Source organism: Micropterus salmoides, unplaced genomic scaffold, assembly GCF_014851395.1.
Source record: "Micropterus salmoides isolate LMB-PRFRI ecotype aquatic unplaced genomic scaffold, ASM1485139v1 Ms_hic_scaffold_11, whole genome shotgun sequence".
In the NCBI taxonomy this organism is placed as follows: Eukaryota; Metazoa; Chordata; class Actinopteri; order Centrarchiformes; family Centrarchidae; genus Micropterus; species Micropterus salmoides.
In genome coordinates this window covers 22,454,161-22,476,662 of record NW_024040152.1, presented here as the reverse complement: position 1 = coordinate 22,476,662, position 22,502 = coordinate 22,454,161, and the positions used below count along the sequence as shown (strand labels likewise).

The 22,502-nt window shown below is 42.8% G+C and overlaps 1 protein-coding gene across 2 annotated transcripts in view; it reads right to left on the bottom strand.

Moving 5' to 3' along the window:
* cdkal1 (CDK5 regulatory subunit associated protein 1-like 1) overlaps window positions 1-22,502 on the bottom strand; it is a 287,599-nt gene that overhangs the window by 62,343 nt on the left and 202,754 nt on the right. For both annotated transcript variants that reach the window (XM_038711895.1, XM_038711896.1), the window contains one exon: window positions 6,811-6,873. In XM_038711895.1, coding sequence (XP_038567823.1) covers window positions 6,811-6,873 — 63 coding nt within the window. The remainder of the gene's footprint in view (window positions 1-6,810; window positions 6,874-22,502) is intronic.

The following is a 22,502-nucleotide window of genomic DNA, read 5'->3' as shown; positions in this document are numbered from 1 at the left end:
ACGATGCCACACAATCTCTGTGCTCTACACTAAGCTCATGCCTGGATAGCCTGTGTCCTCTATCCACCAAGCCCGCTCGCCCAAAACAGCCCCACCCGTGGCTAACGGATACCATCCGTGGGCTCCGTACTGATCTCAGAGCGGCTGAAAGAAAATGGCGAAAAACCAAAGACCCCGCCAACCTTAAGGGCTACCAATTGCTCCTATCCTCTTTCTCAACAAGCATCAGTGCTGCCAAAACTGCGTTCTATAATGACAGAATAAGCAGTGCCACTGACTCAAGGAAATTATTTTCCACTTTTAAAGTGCTAATAAATCCTCCTCCACCACCCACAAACTTGTCTGCTGATACCTTTGCTGCCTTCTTCACAGGCAAAGTGGAGGCTATAACTAGCCAATTATTTGAAACACTCAAACTCAACCATTGTAGCAGTCGTACTACATCTTTTCCTCTGCCCTTCCAGGTCAGTGGTTGTTCACTCTCCTCGTTTACTCCTCTCACAGAGAGCGAAGTATCAGAACTCTTGACCTGTAGCCGTCCAACTACATGCCCACTGGACCCGATTCCTACGAATCTCCTCCAAGCCATATCTCCTATTGTGGTCCCGACAATCACTCATGTGATAAATACTTCTCTGGCTTCAGGAACCTTCCCGACCACTTTCAAAAGGGCTCGGGTTACACCCCTGCTCAAAAAGCCCTCACTTGACCCAACTCAAGTTGAGAACTATCGACCAGTGTCTCTTCTACCTAAAACTATTGAACGGGCAGTATTCAAACAGGTCTCAGAATTCCTCTCAGGGAATGACCTCCTAGATCCATATCAGTCTGGTTTTAAGAGTGCCCACTCTACTGAAACAGCTCTTCTGTCTGTAACAGAAGCCCTAAGGTCAGCTAAAGCTGCAGCCCAATCCTCAGTTCTTATCCTGCTTGACCTATCAGCTGCCTTTGACACAGTCAACCACAGGATCCTGCTATCCGCTCTCTCAGCAATGGGCATCTCGAGTAAAGCACTCCTGTGGTTCGAATCCTACCTCTCGGGGCGTTCCTACAATGTTTTGTGGCAAGGACAATTATCCTCCTCCCACTGCCTCTCCACAGGGGTGCCCCAAGGCTCAGTGCTTGGGCCCCTTCTCTTCTCAATTTACACCACCTCACTGGGGCCGATCATTCGCTCGCACAGCTTCTCTTACCACTGCTACGCAGACGACACGCAACTCTACCTATCTTTCCTTGTCTCGGCGCGGATCACGGACTGTCTATCAGACATAGCTGCATGGATGAAGGCTTGCCACCTTCAACTAAACCTCTCTAAGACTGAACTCTTGGTCATTCCAGCCAAGCAATCTATCCACCATAACATCAAACTCCGCAACCATCACTCCAACCAAGGTGGTGAGAAACTTGGGTGTCATGATTGATGACCAGCTGTCCTTTTCAGACCATGTTGCTAATGTCTCTCGGTCATGCCGCTTTTCTCTATACAACATAAGGAAAATCAGGCCCTAGCTAACTCAGTACGCAACCCAGCTTCTGGTACAGGCCATGGTTATCTCTCGCATCGACTATTGCAATGCCCTCCTAGCAGGTCTCCTAGCTTGTCCGGTGAAACCCTTACAAATGGTTCAGAACGTAGCAGCGCGTCTGGTTTTTGATCAGCCCAAAAAAGGACTCATGTCACTCCATTACTCTGTGACCTCCACTGGCTCCCCGTGGCCTCCAGAATCAAATTCAAGTCACTAATGCTTGCATACAGAGTGACTACTGGGTCTGCACCCATCTACCTAAACTCCATAATACAAACTTACATTCCTTCTCGGCCGCTACGCTCCTCCAACGAACGCCGCCTGGTTCTGCCATCCCTTCACACAAAGCAATCCCAGTCCCGGCTATTCTCATCTGTGACACCACGATGGTGGAACAAGCTACCACACGCCATCAGAGCAGGGGCGTCCCTCTCTAACTTCAAGAAGCTCTTGAAAACTCATCTCTTCCGAGAACACTTTCTCTTATAACACCTCTAACTCCTAACCTCTAACATGCACTTCCTGTGCTCTTCTTCTTCTATCCCCTACAATGATCTTGTATTGATTGCACTTTTTGTTTTGATTGCACTTTTTGTTAACTCTTACTTCCTTCCCTAGGTATCTACCCCATTGATGTGATATGTACTGTGAGCTCTTACTAGTATGTATTGTCAGTTGTAGATCTGTAGTTGATGCTCTGTTGATGCTTTTATGTTGTTCCTCAAATGTAAGTCGCTTTGGATAAAAGCGTCTGCCAAATGAGTATATGTAATGTAATGAAAATATTGGCTGTACTGGATGATTCCATATATAAATGTGTATGTGCATGTGATCAAAGGCATAACTGGTTAATTGTAAATGTGTTTAGTTTTTAAAGGGGCTACATTTAAGTTTTTGATTTTAATAAATCAAATTGTCATTGCCTTATTGTCAATGGGCTCAAAACTCACTTAGAAATGAAGCACACGCCTGTTTTCTCCGTGGCTTGCATCAGCCACTATTCTGCTTTTAATGTGCGTCTCCGGGTCGGATTCAGCCCTGTGCGCGCTCCCGAGCCTCTCTCTGACTACAGCGACAACAGCAGCTAACGACATGCAGTCCACTAACACCATAAAAACAACCGCCTCACAGCAAAACACAGGCTCCACGTAAGGATACAAAACAACAATAAAGGTTTATGTGCTGAAGCCCATCAGAACAAACAGGTTCAGATGATGTCGAGTAACAACAAAGTGAGCATTAGTAAAGCTGGAAAAACACAGAGAAAGACACGTTAGCTCTGCGGCTAATGCCGAGCAGTTGCTAATGTTATCTAGTGCAAAGTTATATTGCTTTCCACATTACTTCACCAACTAACGCGACCCATGTTACTATCCTGTGTACCACTGTTGATTTAGCCTGCAGGAAAGGATGTAACGGCAATGTGGAGCAATTTATTTACAAGCTGATAAAACTATTATTGTAACGTTGCAGTGGGAGTTTACCTGAGTTTCCAGCTCTGTCTGTTCTCCCCGTCTGTCTATAGCCGCTGTCACGCTGCCTTTTTCCCCCGGAGGATTGTGCCGATATGGGGCTTGCTGCGCTGAATGAAAGGTACAGCGCTGGTGTTGATCTGCCTGAGACGGGAACGTTGACGTAACAGAGCCTGAACATGTCTGGATAAAAGCCACAGCCTGCATGCTGGTGTTTCTGCGATTATTATGGTATTTCTGTATGAAACTGGTTGTGTTTCGGATTATGCTTGCTCATGAGCACATACCTGGTTACAAACTACATAATGCCCCTTTAATTGTGATTCAAGTATAATGTCATCAGGTTACAAATATAGTTCATGTTGGTACTTTTCAACTCAAACTCTAGTTTCATGTTATTTCTGTTCACTTCTATGCACCTGATTGGTTGAAAATGTAACTATGTGACCCTTGAACTTGAGTTTTGGGACCTGTACATGTCAACACTATACCAGACTTGTTTTAAGTGAGAGGCGCCTCACGTGGGACCTGGGCAGCTAAAAACAAAACAAGCAAGAACCTGTATTCCAAAATAACCCACAAAGCTCCAACGTGGCTCAGTAGCTTACACAGTCGAGGCCTTAGAGAGTCTGTGTGTGTGTGTGTGTGTGCGCCCGGTGTGGGGCATTGGCCCTAGACAAAGTGCTCCGCCGGCTTTCTGCCCACTGGTCTTTTCATTGCTGATGGATGGGCCCTGTTCAGCACCATCTGGCTATAGGATATTTCACATTAATCATCACAAACACACACGCTTCAGTCTCTTCTTAAGCATACACACACCAGATGAGTACAATTGCCTCCATGTTAATGAACAGACAAGAAAAGATCTACAACACTGTTTAATATACAGATGCAAAGTGAAAGAAAGTAACAAGTAAAAGTAACAAAATAACATTATTTATTTTTATTGACAGCCCATTTTGCTTGCTTTTTAGCTAGCCATTTTCCACATTTGTGAAGCTGAACTAGCCAGGGGAGATTTAGAAACAAGCTTGGTACAAAAACCCCCCAAAACAATTAGTTCATTAAAAAACATTGTTTCATTTGGTTTGTAGCCTTAAGCTATAGAGCAATACAGCAGAGTCAGTCTTTATAAATGACATTTTCATACCTATAGGAGGATGCATATTAACAAAAATGGATTTAAAGACACCAATTTCTCCCTTTCCTCTAAATCTGTGTGCTCTCCCTCTCCCCTATGTCTCTCTCCCCCTTGGACACACACACACACACACACACACACACAGGTTAGTAAACACATTAGATCCTTACATAAACTGTTAAGTTGAAAGGCCAGACACCCAAGGGAATTAAATGTAAAATGAGGGACATTATCAGACTTCATTTATTTCTATCTACCCGTTATATGAGCTTAATACAAGATGATTTGCCTCAACGGTTCATGGACATGGGCAAGGATAGGCAGAACCGTGGTGGATCTGAGAGGAAGCACGCTTGACATTAGATTTATTATCATTAAATCGTTTCTCCCGGCTATCTGGGTTTGTAATGCAAGGGGATTTATTTGCACATCTACACAATCTATGGAAAAGGAATAAGACCTACAGGAACATGGCTGTAAGATGAGCTGCATGGAAGATTTACAAGAAACTTGCTTGACATGGTAAAAATATTTATGTCCGAGGCCTATCAGATACCATGTCATAAGACAGGATTACTTTTGACACATTATATCCACAACATATATAGAAATAGGCAAGATTATCAGTACAATAGTTTTTTTTGTTACTCTTCTCTGAATTAAAAACATATTATGTTATGTAGCAGTAACATATCAGAGGAGAGCAATCATTTATTATCCACTTGATGTGTATATTATGTAGGATTGCCCTTCTAATAAATATGCGTAGATATTTCAACATAGCTGTTGTATGTTATATTATATAATATGCTTAACAGCATGAAAAAAGCAGAATGTAATGTGCCATATATAAATGTAAAACCTATCACTGCAAATGAATGTAGATATTGGAAAGATACAATGTATTCGTTGTTTTTTAAGACAAGATTTCTAATATTGCCTTCAAGGATTTCAGAAGGTCTGGGGCTCTGACTGCGGCTGTGTTTCATCTTTAGCTTGAACTTTGGAATGGACAGGGGCTTTATCCCTGAGGATCTCAAGATGCACGCTGGCTCACAGTGAATTAAGAGGCCTAAGAACTGGTGAGACAATACAGTGCCTTTTAAGTGGTACTTCACACAAAATCTATCCTTTGAGAATGAAACATTCATCCCCTATATGCTCTGTATTAAAAAAAAAAAAAAAAAAAAAAAAAAAAAATATATATATATATATATATATATATAAAAAACTTACATACAAACTCATCACAGATGGTCACAGCAGAAGTATCTTTCAAAGGTTTCAGAAGTGGTTTGTAACGTGCAACACATTCAGAGATATTCTTTTTCGGCTTCAATTGTGCGGTAGCATCATTTAAGTCCTTAAACCTCGAAACCTTCATGAATTGCCATGGTCACCCCTCCCCTAACAAAAAAAAGTTTGTTTCTAAATTCCACCGGGAATTGTACTTGAGGAGAAAGCATGTTCACATAAACAAAGCATCTAATTTAGATGCCACCGTGTTAATGTATTATGAAGATATTCTCTGCTAACTTTGCCCAATTCACATTCTCTGTTTGCGTTAGGTGTGTGCGTATGAACATGTGCATGTGTGTTCCATTTGAACTACTATTAGTGTGCCTGGGTGTGTGTTTCAGTGTGTGGGAAGAACCACACCTGCCACAATGAAAACGTGATCTCTCTCAAATCCTTTTAATTAACATATAACAACGGCACTCTAGAGGTATACCCTCTGTAAAAAAAAAAAAAAAAAAAACACAGGCCAAGATAAAGCTTTGCTAAATGACACAAAGTGACACCTGCAAGGAAGGCTTTAATCACCAACATGTTACCAACATTCATTCTACAGTAGCAGGCCTTCCCTTTAGACCATTTTGCCTTATTTGTCATCATGATAGGCAAGTAATCACTACTGTTCACACCACACCTATTTCTGACAGACCGTTGTTGTCGTTATTTACATGATTGCAGCAAAGCGGGAGACATATTTGACTGGGTGTGGCAACTCACAAGGACCAATAAAGTATAATATAAAATGTCAAAATATAATTTTTCTTCTTCATGACAGCTGAAAGATGTGGTGACAGCTGTTGTCGTGGGGTTGTCACTTTCCAAAGGACATCTATATAAGAACTCAGCACACATACACACGTTGTTGTCACAGGGGTCTCGTCATCATAAGCATGCCTGAAGATAGGCATGCTCAGTCTACTATCAGATGTTAACCTCATCATGTACGAGCCCATACAACCAAATGCAGGACTATACACACAGTTGAGGAGATTTATCTCTGACTTCAGAATTGAATCTCTCTCTCTCTCTCTGTGTCCCTCTCTCTCTCTCTCACACACACACACGCACACACACACTCACAATTTAATCAGGGACAAACACTTGAGCTTTTCTCATCCGCTAGATTGCTGACAAGAGGTGTCCATCTTGAGGAGACAACAAACTCATCACAGCCATACAGACAATACGGTGATGGGTGACCTACAACTACTTCTGATGTCAAGTGAGGGCTTCTGGTCTAGAGGTGAATGAGACTGAACACTCACATTAAGGGACAGACAGACAAAACAGCTGCAAAGACCAGCACATTTTTATGACAAAACTGAAACAGCTGATAGACTAAATCCAGGAACACAAACACTGAAAGATGTCTTACCTTGTGGTCATAAGGGTTGTAAGAGTGGAAGAGTTGTGACAGCTCCTTAGTCCTCTGCTTCTTCTGTAGACAATAATAAAAAATAAATAAATAAATAAAATGAATTTAAAGTTTAAAAGCCATTCATATAATGCATGTATAATTCAGCCAAGAAAAAGGTAGCTAGTAATTGTAGATACTGAAGTATATAGTTTGATTAAAACCAATTCATCTGTTCCACAAAAACTTCCTGAAAAGTTAAACATATAATTTAAGCATCCACTGAGTATGTCTACACTGTCTACTTGTACTGCAGGCATTGTCAGAAAAACTGGTCATATTTTATTCAATAAAATATTGTTCCTTGACATGTCCTCTTCCTCTTCTGCTTGTCTGACAGCTAGAAAAATACAAACACATACTGTAGGGCAAAATATGGACTGTCTCACTCATGTTAATTTACTGAGTCACATATACAGAAGGAAAACAAATCACCATGGCTAAGAACAACCTCTAGAGTAATTCATTAAATCTACAAAATATAGAATAAACACAGGGGGAAAAATAAATAAATAAAAGCCCACCGATAACATATTTGCATAAACTATTTCTCATTTTATTCCCGCTAAAAATCTGGCCTTAACCTTGCTTGTCCTTAACGTGTAATGAGATACACAAGCGTGAGACTTGACTGTTTGATGTGTGGCAATTGTTAATGCAATCAGTTACATGACGCCGACACAGTAACAAAGAGTGCTAATTAGCTCGCTGATTAGGCCATGTCTAGCTAAGAGGGAAGAATATGTGTATATGCTACTCAAGCTAAAGGGGATATGCATTCATTGCCATGCTCCTCCTCTCTCTGACCTCAGGCCAGATCTGTACATATGGAGCATACAACTACATCTCACCCTGCTATCAAACACAGCGTGACAAACAAATGCTGCTTCAGGATGGGCAAAGGCAGCTTGAGGATGTAGAGTAGAGAAGGCTTGTTTGGTATGGTGGTCAGGATGTATGGTCAAGTTTACAAAGATGGACATGGATTCAAAAGACAGGCTGTGCTAGTCCTTAGAAGGGAAGAATCGAAAGGCCAAATTAAGAAACTAAGTGCTAAACAAAGTCAACACAGCAGTGTAATAGAGGAGATGTGGCAAGAAAGGCAAATGCAGGAATGACAAGGAAAGGAAGGTGAAATAAAGGTGTTAGGGTAGAAGTGTTTAAAGGTGGCGATCGTAGTCCTTGCCCTCGGCCAACTAACGCTTTGACTTCGTCTTTCTGTCTCTAGTGAGGGCCATCCTTTCATCACAGCACCCCTCATCGCTCCTTGCCTTACTCTCTATTCCTACTGTCTGTGTATACCTTCACTTCTTTTTTTCCCCACGCTGCATTTCCACCCACTCTCTGCTCACCTAGGGCTCTTGTGAGCCATACAATCCTGTAATCATTGCCCCTGTCCTTCTACCATCCTCTCATTCTTATTTTCACCGGATTCCCTCTCGCTCTCTCTCTGCCAAAGGGCTCTCCAGAACCTCCAAATCCTCTTTTCTCTCGTTTTCTTTGCCTTTCCACGTATCCCCCATTGCTCCCTGTGTTTTTTCTCCAGTGAAGGAATACTCATACTAATCATTCTGTCTTCACTCTCACCAATCCTCCCCCTTACAAGTCTGTCCCTCCACAACCTCTCTCTCTGTGTGTGTGCGCGCCTGGAGCACCTCAGGTGAGATCAATTCTCTCATCATTTCTCCTCAACACCATTCTCTCTCCTACTTCCATCCCTTCATCACTCTCATCATCACTCTATATTCAGTGATACTCAACTGCAACTGGGTTGGGGGGTGGGGGGGTAGTGAGGCTTTCTCAACCCACAATGAGCTCCCAACAGAATTTACCCAGTTCAATAGCACATACACTGCATGCACTATTATTTGGCAAGTATGAATGAAAAATTACTTCTTTGCACATATTGGAGTTAATCATTTTCAGGTGATATGTATTTGCGTAATGAGGGACGGTGTGGTGAAAGTTAATGACACCTTATATCAAGGTGTACATGATTATTAGGCAGCTTCATTGCTTCAGGTAAAATAGGCCAAAAAACGAGATTTAACGGACAAAATTGTAAAATGCCTTTCAGACGGATGCAACACTCTTGAAATAGATAAACTTTTATGGTGTGACCACTGGTCCACTAGACCAGTTGCAAATTAACTGCAAAAAGACTTGAGTAGAATTAAACGTGAAGTTAACAGGAACCCATTATCCTCCAGTGCCACCATACTCCAAAACTGCAACCTACATGGAGTGTCCAGAAGTACAAGGTGCCAAGTGCTCAGAAACATGGCCAAGGTCAGGAAGGCTGAAAAACGGCCACCACTAAATAACTTTTACAAGTTGAAGCATTTAAACTGAGCAGAGAAATACCTGGATACAGATTTTTCAAAGGTTTTATGGACAGATGAAATGAGAATGACTCTTGACGGGCCAGATGTATGGGCCCATGGCTGGATCACAGATGGACACAGGGCACCACTTAGACTCAGGGACCAGCAAGGTGGCGTAGAGGTACTGTTATGGGCAGCTATCATTAAAGATGAGACAGTTGGACCTTTTCGTGCTGAAGATGGACTGAAACTCAACACCCAAACTTACTGCAAGATACTTTCTTCAAGCAGTGGTACAGGAAGAAGTCCTCAGTTTTCAAGAAGGCCATGATCTTTATGCAGGACAATGCTTCATCACATTCATCCAAGTACTGAACTGCTTGGCTAACCAGCAAGGGCCTCAAAGATGCCAAAATAATGACCTGGCCCAGATCCTCACCTAACTGAATCCTACTGAGAACTTGTGGGCCTTTCTCAAATGTCACATTTACAGACAAGGAAGACAAGACACATCTTTGAACAACATTTGGGAGGCTGCGGTTGCTGCTTAAGCAAAAGCTGATAGTGAACAGATCAAGAAACTGATAGACTCCATAGTTGCCTAATAATTCTGCACACTTCTCCTGAGCAAGACAAAACTCACTTTTCCATTCAGGTTGAGGTTCAATTATATTTTGGATTGACTGAAAGTTTTGTGTTTGTTCAACTATAAAATGAATACTGAGTAATACAATTTACCTAATAATTGTGCACGCACTGTACACATACACACATATACAAAAAACACACACCAACAAATGCTCAACCAAATGCACGCCGTACAACCAAAGGTGCAATAACATGCCAATTACAAGGTAATTCTATGGCCAACATGAAAACAGAAGTAAAGGAGTCAACTGAAAGAGAAAAGCAACAGATTAAAGAATAGTTGCAAAATGGTGTGACAAAGAGAACTTATCAGAGAACTTAATGAAGGGGAAACATCATCTCATTACTTGTGACCCTGTAGACTTCTTCTCAAGTAACTTAGGGGCTGGACATTTTTGATAGTGATATCGTCGGTTTAAATCCCTCAACTAGTGTGGAAAAAGTTGGCTGAGGGGAAGTGAATGAGAAATGTTATTATTCCACAACAGCTGCTGCTGGGGTGCCCCTGAGCAAAAACTAAACCCCAAGTTGAACCTGTGAAACTAATCTGTAGCCACTAGCAGAAGCCTGCACTGGGGAGGCAGAGATGTGTAAACCTTGCTATTGTGAAGCACGATGAGGTAGAGGTGCTCTACCATATACACTCTGACACTTGAGAATAACTGATGTAAACAACCATCAATGAAAAGACAGGCAGACTTTATCCAACTCTGCACTACACTTGTCTTCAAGGTAGGATTTGTCAAACTGAATTATAGTAGTTTATACAATACAAATAATCACGTGATGCACTTACTTTCCAATACTTCTCTGACAAGACAAAAAATAATCGGTCTATCCATAATCTCTCTCTCTCTCTCTCTATATATATATATTTTTTTTTTTAAATATCTAAATATCAGTGATTCAGGTGGCCATGCCTTCTCAGTTAGTGTTACCTTTCCTATTCCATTGTATCTTTAATTCTATGAGCTTTATTAGTGTGCTGTACGTGTGTGTTTGTGGTCGAGCAACCAGAAAAGTTAATCTATCATGCCATCAAGGTTGTGTTAGTGACAACCCAGCAATGCAAAGCCACTGTGTGCATTTGTGTGTGTTTTTCTGTGAACCTGTCACCGTGGCGATGATGAACGATGGTTGTTACCATTACATCCATCTGTTGTTGCAGTCAGAGACGGATTCTGCGTCTAACAGGAAGTGACATTACATGGATGTATACATATACATACACAGACTCCAAATACATGCAGGAGCAGTGTAGAGAGGAGCAAACACTCTGCTGCCAAAAGCTCGCAAAAACTTGCAAACTTCATAAAAACACAGCTCTTTCACATAAACCTTTTTAACAAAAAGTAAGAATAGCGGCACAATGCCTTGAATCTCTGACACAAGATATGATATTCTTGAGTAAAATTACCCGGACTAAGCTATGATAGTTAATGACAATACCTGGGCAAAAATATAAACATATAAAAAATCCCCCTCTCACCCCTTGCGGGGTGGTATGTGTCATCATCCTTAAGCTCGGGTCCTCTACCAGAAGCCTGGGAGTTTGAGGGTTCTGCGCATTATCTTAGCTGTTCCTTGGACTGCATTCTTCTGGACAGAGACCTCTGATGTTTTACCTGGAATCTGCTGTAGCCACTCTCTCAGTTTGGGGGTCACAGCCCCCAGTGCGCTGATTACCACTGGCACCACGGTTGCTATTACTTTCCACATCTTTTCTAGCTCCTATTTCAGCCCTTGGTATTTCTCAAGCTTCCCGTGTTCCTTCTTGATGTGGCTGTCGCTTGGGATTGCCACATCTATCACTGCAGCCTTCTTCTGCTGTTTGTCGATCAACATGATGTCTGGTTGGTTAGCCATCACCAGTTTGTCAGTCTGGATCTAGAAGTCCCACAGGATCTTAGCTCGGTCATTCTCAACTACCTTAGGAGGTGTCTTCCATTTTGACCTTGGGACTTCCAGCCCATACTCATGGCAGATGTTCCTGTACACTATGACAGCTACCTGGTTATGGCGTTCCATGTACGCACTTCCTGCCTACATCTTACACCCTGCTGTTATGTGCGGTACTGTCTCAGGGGCATCCTTGTCTGCACCTGAGGTCCTGCCTGGTGTGGTAGACCCTAGCCTCTATTGATCTTGTACTTAGTGCCTGAGTGCTTGTTCTTGTCCATGATTAGTGCTTCTATGCTGTCCTTTAGTCCAGCCACTGGTAGGATTTCTTGATATCAGCCACTTCTTCTATTTGTCTGTGGTACATGCCGTGCAGCGGCTTGTCTCTCCACGTCTCTCTGCCTGAGGGATTCACTAAGCCCTTCATCTTTGGGGGCCATCTTCCTGATTTACTCTTGGATCTTTGTCGTTTCATCCTGGACAGTGGTCTTGACACTCACTAGCCCTCGGCCTCCCTCGCTACGCTTGGTGTACAGTCTCAGAGTGCTGGATTTGGGGTGAAATCCTCCATGCATTGTGAGGAGCTTTCTCGTCTTGATGTCAGTGGCCTCTATCTCCTCCTTTTGCCAGTTTATTATACCAGCAGGGTATACTGATGACTGGCAGGGCGTATGTGTTGATGGCTCGAATCTTGTTCTTCCCATTCAGCTGACTTTTCAGGACCTGCCTTATTCTCTGTAGGTATTTGGCTGTGGCCGACTTCCTTGCTGTCTCCTCATGGTTTCCGTTAGCCTGTAGCACCCCAAGGTATTTGTAGCTGTCCTGAACATTTGCAATGTGGCCTTCTGGTAGTTCAACCCCCTCGGTTCTGATCATTTTCCCTCTTTTTGATACCATGTGGCCTGGTATCCTGGTAGTGTGGATCAGTGAGTCGATGTGTCGCTCATTTCTGGCATACAGCTTGATGTCATCCATGTAGAGGAGGTGACTGATGGTTGTTCCACTTCAGAACCGGTATCTGTAGCCAGTCTTTGTGATGATCTGGCTGAGGGGGTTCAGGCCTATGCAGAACACCAGCGGGGATAGTGCATCACCTTGGTATATGCCGCACTTGATGGTGACTTGTGAAATTGGCTTTGAGTTGGCTTCCAGACTTGTTTTCCAAAGCCCCATTGAGTTCTTGATGAAGGTTATTAGTGTCCTGTTGATCTTGTACATTTCCAAGCATTCCAGTATCCATGTATGTGGCACTGAGTCATTTGTGATTTTTTTGCTCACATGTGAGCAGATTAGTTTTTATAACAGCTGGAACATCCCAAGTCACAAGGAATCTGATCTTTTCCAGTTCGAATAAGGGCTGCTTTCATATGTGGTTTAAATCAGATCGAGGGCGTTTTTTTGAAATGCAACCTCAGTCTGGACAGTCAGGGTGGAATTCATGCAACTCTGATGTCACTCTAGAGCGACCGTCGCCACAGTTCTGCATCACGTGCATAGTCTGGTTGAAAACAGTAGAAAGAGATAGCTGTAGGTTTTTTATGTACTGCACAGTGCCAGAAACTGTAATGAATGCAATGAGAAAGACACAAAATTGTGAACATTTGTCACCAATTAGGATAAATGTGTCCCTGTGAATATCAGTAGGGTCAACAAGTGTGAGCTAAACTCTATCTATGATTACTTTAGAACGACAGCATGCTGCGTGTGATACTGTATTATTCTTTTGTGCATGCAGGTCTCTTTCAGGCCGTGGCCAGTTCACACTGGAGTCCGATCACATTTAAAAAAATTATGTGAACAGTCAATAAAAAAACAAACAGATCTGGGTAATAATTCGAACCTGAAGATTAAGGCCTTCAGTGTGGCTTAAGGTGTACACAAGCAACATCCTGTGAACTGTTAACACATAGGGAGAAACATTTATTTTGCTTCCCTCAAGCTCAAGCAATGTAATATGCTAAATGGAAACAGGAATATGATCGCGTGCATGTGAGCTATGATCACACTCACCATATATGCATTGCGCTAAAGCTGGTCTTCATTTTGCATTACAAGAAACTATACAGTAAACTTCCCCCACGACAGATAAGTGGTTGAAGATGAAGGATGTATGGATGGAGACTACAAACTTAAAGTTACTTTGCCATGTAGTTAAGACACATATTCAGCCCAGTAAAATAGTTATATACAGTGGCTACAATAATTGTAAATCTCAATAACTGTGCACTATGCAACTTTGTTTAAGTCACGTGCCCTTGGTAAAATTGTCTTCAAAAACCTCTTTTGTCTTTTGAGACAGTAACTGACAGAGCAAAGTGATATTATTTAAAGGAAATATAAGATTTTTCTTCATCCATTTTTATTTTCATGCCATCGCTATGACTATTAAAATGAAAATTGTGGAAAAGTGTTCAAATGGTATTATTGAGTGTACAAGTAAAATTCCATTCTGCTTTAAATGTGTGTCTTTCTTTTGGATTTCTATTTTTAAATTAATCATAGTTAATAATCATGCTTGTTTCCTACTACTGTGTTACCCCTTCCGCAGAATCCACAAAATCCCCGCTCAGAGATCAGTAAAGTTCCTCTTTTCTAAAATCTGCACTTCTGTGTTACTTTTTTATACTCTGACCTAGTAGAGATGTTATTTGTACATTCATTCCTTCCAGCTAGTTAAAACTCTAGATTGAACAGCACATCGATGACCTTTTCAGGTAAAAAAAACAAAAAACAATCCCTTTAAATGTGGCAAATGAAAACATGATCATTAAAACACAATGTGTTATCCCTTCCACTATTAGTAGACTAGGTCCTCATTAATCAAGTTCAGGCCTACGTAGCCCCAGACAGCAACTTAACCATTAACTCAACCTTAATACTGGTTATACTGCCTTTAGTCAGGTGTTATCATCTCCCCTGATATGTGAGTGTAATTGTCTGTATTTGAACCAGATGAAGGAGGAAAGCGTGTGTGTGTGTGTGAAATGCATGCGTTTGTTTGTGTGTGTGCATGTGTCCACGCATAGATAAATGATAGTTAAGCTAGGAGATGGCGCTATATAGGCTAGCCAGCTGTTTCACTTTGACAGCTGCCACACTGGTGCCTTGTGGGTAATGGAGTTCTTAACCAATTACAATCTGGGGAAATTAAAAACACTGTCCCACTAGACCACACTAATCTTATTCTATCTCACTTTTTTTTCTCTTTCCCTCCAGCAGCTGCTCATTCTCAACTCTTCCTTGCATACCAATAGACATCCCAACACACACATACACACACCCCACCACTCAGCAAGTCCATTTATCAAGGCTAAGTTCCAGTCACCTGGGGATGATTATGGAGATCCAAGCTAATAGCATTCACATCCCTTTATTCTCAACATGCTTCCTCCATCCCTCCATCCCTGTGGTCTCCTATTCTTTCCATCTGCCTCTGCTCTCCCCTCCATACTGCATTCTCTAATATATCATCTATTACAATAGGTAATAAGTCAGACCTCCAGATACTCCAAAACACCTGAACCACATCACAGCTAGACTCTCTCCAGCTCAATCCAGCTTTCTCTGCTTCACTCACTGACTTACTGAGACAGATCAGTGTTTTTCAATGCAAATATATGTTTCTGTCATGGTTGGAATACAAACTGCAGAGCAAACCATGTTTCTTAATGTATTACCATCAAAAATGTCAGTATTTCCTATTATATGTATATGATGAAATATTAGTACTAGTGCTGACCCCAAATAGTTGAAGATTCGATGCTTTGATGGGCGGAGCCTAATTCAACTGTCAATCTCACAGTCAAAGCTTCGCAGCCAAACAAGGATCATGCCATTTTGGCGATATGGGGGTGCTCAATGTCTGATTTTACATAGAACTACCAGTTTTCTCCCAATAAGTTAATACACAGCCTATTACAATACACATTTCAACGTTTAAAGGGGTATTATGTATATGAGTTTCCAGCGGCCACTAGCAGTTTTAAGAGCCAGGCGTGTGCTCGTACGCATGCTCGCTTGAACTCATGAGCGAGCATAATCCGAAACACAACTGCTTTCTTACAGAAATTCTGCAATAAACGCAGAAACACCAGCATGCAGGCTGTGGCTTTTCACACAGAAATGTTCAGGCTCTGTTACTTCAACGTTCCCGTCTCAGAGGCAGAGCAACACTGGTGTTCTGTCGATTTATGCTACCTATCGAGATGTGCTACTTAGCAGTTCAGCGCATGACCCACAAGCGTAGTCTGTTTCCACGCCAAATAAATCTGTGCAACCTTGCTGTTGGGCATGCCGTTGAGACAGTGGCTGATCGTCAGCAATATCAAAACAAAAAATCATTATTAGAATCAGCACAGTATTATCAGAAAAGCTACCCCTGATATCTGAAATTAAGATGACATAATATAGTATTTCAGCGTGCTCCCCATCTCCTAGTACCCACGGACTGAGTAGTGGTGCAATATAAAATGATGCTGTAGTGGGAGCATTATTTGATAGGGGATATTAGTCTATCAAAATATGCTACCCCTATAATGATGTTGATGAAAAAAAACAGATGATGTCATAATACTGTGAGAGTTATAACTTTATGGGATTGGAAAAGGGAACACATAAGGTACCATAGACTGTGCTATCGATTTGTGCTACGGTAGCATTTTTCGACAAGGCAGCATATATATCGTAAGAACACCGGCTCCATAACGTTACTTCATTCAGCGCAGCGAGCCGCATATCAGCACAATCCTCCCGGAAAAAAGGCAGAGGGACAGCGGCTACAGACAGGAAGGGAGACTGCTTCACACAACATGCTGGAAACTCAGGTAAACCCCTACTGCAACGTTACAGTAATAGTTTTATCAGCTGCAGGTTGAACTAATCCATGCTCGTTACATGATCACGATACATTTACTGCATTTAGCCGACGTGCTACATCGTTAGCTCACCTGCTGCTTTCAGTAACTATCTTTACTATCTGTGTATCTTTCACCGGAGGCTCAGCAATGTCAGCACACCTAAATATATTGGACGATAACGAAACGGGTGGTGACCTGAGCTGAACATTATAACGAGATTGTGTCATTTTATAATAATAAGACAGCAGTAAGTACATTTACTGCAGTGTCAGTGGATGGTTCTTCCTCTGGGTTGTACAGTGGGTACGGAAAGTATTCAGACCCCTTTAAATTTTTCACTCACATTGCAGCCATTTTCCAAAAATCAAAAAAGTTCATTTTATTTCTCAGTAATGTACACTCAGCACCCCATCTTGACAGAAAAAAACAGAAATGTAGAAATTTTTGCAAATTTATTAAAAAAGAAAAACTGAAATATCACATGGTCATAAGTATTCAGACCCTTTGCCGTGACACTCATATTTAACTCAGGTGCTGTCTATTTCTTCTGATCATCCTTGAGATGGTTCTACACCTTCATTTGAGTCCAGCTGTGTTTGATTATACTGATTGGACTTGATTAGGAAAGCCACACACCTGTCTATATAAGACCTTACAGCTCACAGTGCATGTCAGAGCAAATGAGAATCATGAGGTCAAAGGAACTGCCTGAAGAGCTCAGAGACAGAATTGTGGCAAGGCACAGATCTGGCCAAGGTTAGAAAAAAATTTCTGCTGCACTTAAGGTTCCTAAGAGCACAGTGGCCTCCATAATCCTCAAATGGAAGACGTTTGGGACAACCAGAACCCTTCCTAGAGCTGGCCGTCCGGCCAAACTGAGCTATCGGGGGAGAAGAGCCTTGGTGAGAGAGGTAAAGAAGAACCCAAAGGTCACTGTGGCTGAGCTCCAGAGATGCAGTCGGGAGATGGGAGAAAGTTGTAGTAAGTCAACCATCACAGCAGCAATCCACCAGTCGGGGCTTTATGGCAGAGTGGCCCGACGGAAGCCTCTCCTCAGTGCAAGACACATGAAAGCCCGCATGGAGTTTGCTAAAAAACACCTGAAGGACTCCAAGATGGTGATAAATAAGATCCTCTGGTCTGATGACACCAAGATAGAACTTTTTGGCCTTAATTCTAAGTGGTATGTGTGGAGAAAACCAGGCACTGCTCATCACCTGTCCAATACAGTCTCAACAGTGAAGCATGGTGGTGGCAGCATCATGCTGTGGGGGTGTTTTTCAGCTGCAGGGACAGGACGACTGGTTGCAATCGAGGGAAAGATGAATGCGGCCAAGTACAGGGATATCCTGGACGAAAACCTTTTCCAGAGTGCTCTGGACCTCAGACTGGGCCGAAGGTTTACCTTCCAACAAGACAATGACACTAAGCACACCGCTAAAATAACGAAGGAGTGGCTTCACAACAACTCCGTGGCTGTTCTTGAATGGCCCAGCCAGAGCCCTGACTTAAACCCAATTGAGCATCTCTGGAGAGACCTGAAAATGGCTGTCCACCAATGTTTACCATCCAACCTGACAGAACTGGAGAGGATCTGCAAGGAGGAATGGCAGAGGATACCCAAATCCAGATGTGAAAAACGTGTTGCATCTTTCCCAAAACGACTCATGGCTGTATTAGATCAAAAGGGTGCTTCTACTAAATACTGAGCAAAGGGTCTGAATACTTATGACCATGTGATATTTCAGTTTTTCTTTTTTAATAAATTTGCAAAAATTTCTACATTTCTGTTTTTTTCTGTCAAGATGGGGTGCTGAGTGTACATTACTGAGAAATAAAATGAACTTTTTTGATTTTTGGAAAATGGCTGCAATGTGAGTGAAAAATTTAAAGGGGTCTGAATACTTTCCGTACCCACTGTATATTACGTAGGTCATGTTAGTTACAGCGACTGAGAGGTGGAGAAGCTGTGTACCTGAGTATCGCTAAAAGGCAATAAATCTAAACTGAACGTTATGAAGCAAACAGCGGCAGGTCCAAGCTAATGTAGCGTTAGCTGGCTGCTCCTGGCTGCATCACTATAGGATAGTAAACAAATGCTTGCTTTTTACCGTTACATCATTTCTTGCAGGTTTTGACACTTTGACATAATATCTGTGGTACACAGGATAGTAATATGGGTCTCGTTAGTTGGTGAAGTAATGTGGAAAGCAATATAACTTTGCACCGGATAACATTAACAACTGCTCAGTGTTAGCCGGTGAGCTAACGTGACTTTCTCCGTGTTTCTCCAGCTTTACTAATGCTCACTTTGTTCTTACTCGACATCATCTGAACCTGTTTGGTCTGATGGGCTTCAGCACATAAACCTTTTCCTGTTATGAGTCTGCAGTTCTCCTCCCCGACCCATTGTGTTTATGTTCTCTTCCCTCCCTGTGTCTCCTGTTAGTCTGTCTGTCTCTGTGTTGTCTGGGCGTGGCTTCTCACTCTGGGCCTGGCTCTCCACCTGGACACCTGATCCACATTCCACTAATCAAGACTCTGTAGTATATCAACCCGGTTCTTCACCTCACTCATCGCCAGATCGTCAGCTTACCTCAGTGGTATTTGCGATGCGGCCTACAATTCTCGAGTTGTATATTCTGTTTGTTTCTTGTGAGTTCAACTTACCTTGTCTCTCTGTTCTCAGGATCACTGCCTGCCTGGAGATTCTGCCACTGCCTCACCGAGCTCCCTGCCTGCCTGGAAATCCTGCCCCTGCCTCGCTCAGCTCACTGCCCGCCTGGAAATCCACTCGCTGGTCTCCATTCCCTGGTCTGCCCTCTGCCCTCTCTCACACCCCGTTTTTCAATAAACTTTAAATTTCTGGATTTAAACCTGTCCCGAGTCCGCTCGAGTCCGTTCACCTAGTCTGCCATAACATTTCCTGTGTTTTGCTGTGAGCCAGTTGTTTTATGGTGTTAGTGGACTGCATGTTGTGAGCTGCCGTGTTGTCGCTGTAGTCAGAGAGAGGCTCAGGAGTGCCGCACAGGGCTGAAACCAACCCGGAGACCTCACATTAAAAGCAGAATAGTGGCTGATGCAAGACACGGAGAAAACAGGCGTGTGCTTCATTTCTAAGTGAGTTTTTGACAATGAGGCAACGAAAATTTTATTTATTAAAATCACAAACTTACATATAGCCCCTTTAATGCTGTAAATAAAGGTGAGGCTAGGGAACGTCACATCCAGCACCCGGACTATCAGCACTGGCGCCCCCCATGGGTGTGTGCTCCCCCCACTGCTCTTCTCCCTCTACACCAACGACTGCACCTCAGGGGACCCATCTGTCAAACTCCTAAAGTTCGCTGACGGCACAACGGTCATCGGCCTCATCCGGGACGGTGACAAGTCGGCCTACAGACGGGAGGTTGATCAGCTGGCTCTCTGGTGCGGTCAGAACAACCTGGAGCTTAACACGCTCAAAACTGTGGAGATGACCGTGGACTTCAGGAGGAGCCCCCCCACTCTGCCCCCCATCACCATACTCAACAGCCCTGTGTCTGCTGTGGAATTCTTCAGGTTTCTGGGTTCCACTATATCCCAGGACCTGAAGTGGGAGCCCAACACTGACACCATCATCAAGAAGGCCCAGCAGAGGATGTACTTCCTGCGTCAGCTCAGGAAGCTCAACCTGCCTAAGCAGCTGCTGATCCAGTTCTACACAGCCATCATCCAGTCTGTCCTCTGCACCATGGACAGACAGTGATGCAACCATCACTGTCTGGTTTGGATCTGCCACCAAAAAGGTGCCCTCCATTCAGGACTTATACATTTCCAGAGTCAGGAAACGGGCAGGAAACATCACTGCAGATCCATCTCAACCCGGACACAACCTGTTCCAGCTCCTCCCCTCTGGTAGGCGCTACAGAGCACTGTACACCAAAACCAACAGACACAGAAGCAGTTTCTTCCCACAAGCCATCACTCTGATGAACAGCCGATTTCTGACTCACAGTGTCAGGAACAATTCCTGTGCAATAACCCAGTAACTCTGTCGCTAATCAGCCACCTGTTTACTGGTTACCACTTATTATTTATTTATCCACTATTCACTATTTCAGTGCTGTTCATACTATGTTCATACTATGTCATACTGTATATAATGTATACCAATACACCTACCTCAGGTCATAAGATCATAGGTCTTATTTATTTTTTCCAGCATCCTTTGCACTATGCTCCATCACACTGTGTACATGTATGTGTATATGTACCTGTATATCATATCCACCTTCAACATGTACATAATGAGAATAGTTTACTCTTGCATCCTTTGCACTCTGATCACTGAACTATTTGTCAATATGTCTATATTGTTTTGTTCATAGTGTGTATATTAGTGTTGTCTATTCTGCAGTTTGTATCTGATTTTATTTAATTATTATTTTATTATTGTGTTATGGTATTATTGTATAAGTAAGCACATCGTGAGCAATGTACAATCCTGAGTCAAATTCCTCGTATGTGTACACATACCTGGCAATAAAACGGATTCTGAAATAAACATTTCAACAAATGTTTTTAAAGTGCGTGAATAAATCCAAAATTGTAACCCTAACCCTGGGTCATCAGTGCGCATGTGTAGGCGTAGCGTGTGTGTAATGTTAGTGACTTTTGGACAATTGATCACCGTTGATGACCACACAAAGAATATTTTATCATTTTTAAACATCCAGCTACTTGAAATAGACCTACGAGGAACCATGACGTGCATGTTGTTGTTGGCAGCATGCCATGCATGCAAGCAAAATTAGGCACAAGACTGGTGAATGGCAGGCGAGAGAGAGAGAGGGAGGGAGAGGAAAAAAACCACACGATTCGACTATCAGTCGACTTTAGGAAGGATTCTGATTCAACTATGTAAATCCTTAGTCGGAGACAGCCCTAATTAATACTAATATACTAGCAGGTTTTCATGTTTCATTTTTACACACTTTAGGAAGAGTGTTTTGTTGCTACTTCACCAGCCAATTATACAGGGATTGGACAATGAAACTGAAACACCTGGTTTTAGACCACAATCATTTATTAGTATGGTGTAGGGCCTCCTTTTGCGGCCAATACAGCGTCAATTCGTCTTGGGAATGACATATACAAGTCCTGCACAGTGGTCAGAGGGATTTTAAGCCATTCTTCTTGCAGGATAGTGGCCAGGTCACGACGTGATGCTGGTGGAGGAAAATGTTTCCTGACTCGCTCCTCCAAAACACCCCAAAGTGGCTCAATAATATTTAGATCTGGTGACTGTGCAGGCCATGGGAGATGTTCAACTTCACTTTCATGTTCATCAAACCAATCTTTCACCAGTCTTGCTGTGTGTATTGGTGCATTGTCATCCTGATACACGGCACCTCCTTCAGGATACAATGTTTGAACCATTGGATGCACATGGTCCTCCAGAATGGTTCGGTAGTCCTTGGCAATGACGCGCCCATCTAGCACAAGTATGGGGCCAAGGGAATGCCATGATATGGCAGCCCAAACCATCACTGATCCACCCCCATGCTTCACTCTGGGCATGCAACAGTCTGGGTGGTACGCTTCTTTGGGGCTTCTCCACACCGTAACTCTCCCGGATGTGGGGAAAACAGTGAAGGCGGACTCTTCAGAGAACAATACATGTTTCACATTGTCCACATCCCAAGATTTGCGCTCCTTGCACCATTGAAACCGACGTTTGGCATTGGCACGAGAGTGACCAAAGGTTTGGCTATAGCAGCCCGGCCGTGTATATTGACCCTGTGGAGCTCCCGACGGACAGTTTTGGTGGAAACAGGAGAGTTGAGGTGCACATTTAATTCTGCCGTGATTTGGGCAGCCGTGGTTTTATGTTTTTTGGATACAATCCGGGTTAGCACCCAAACATCCCTTTCAGACAGCTTCC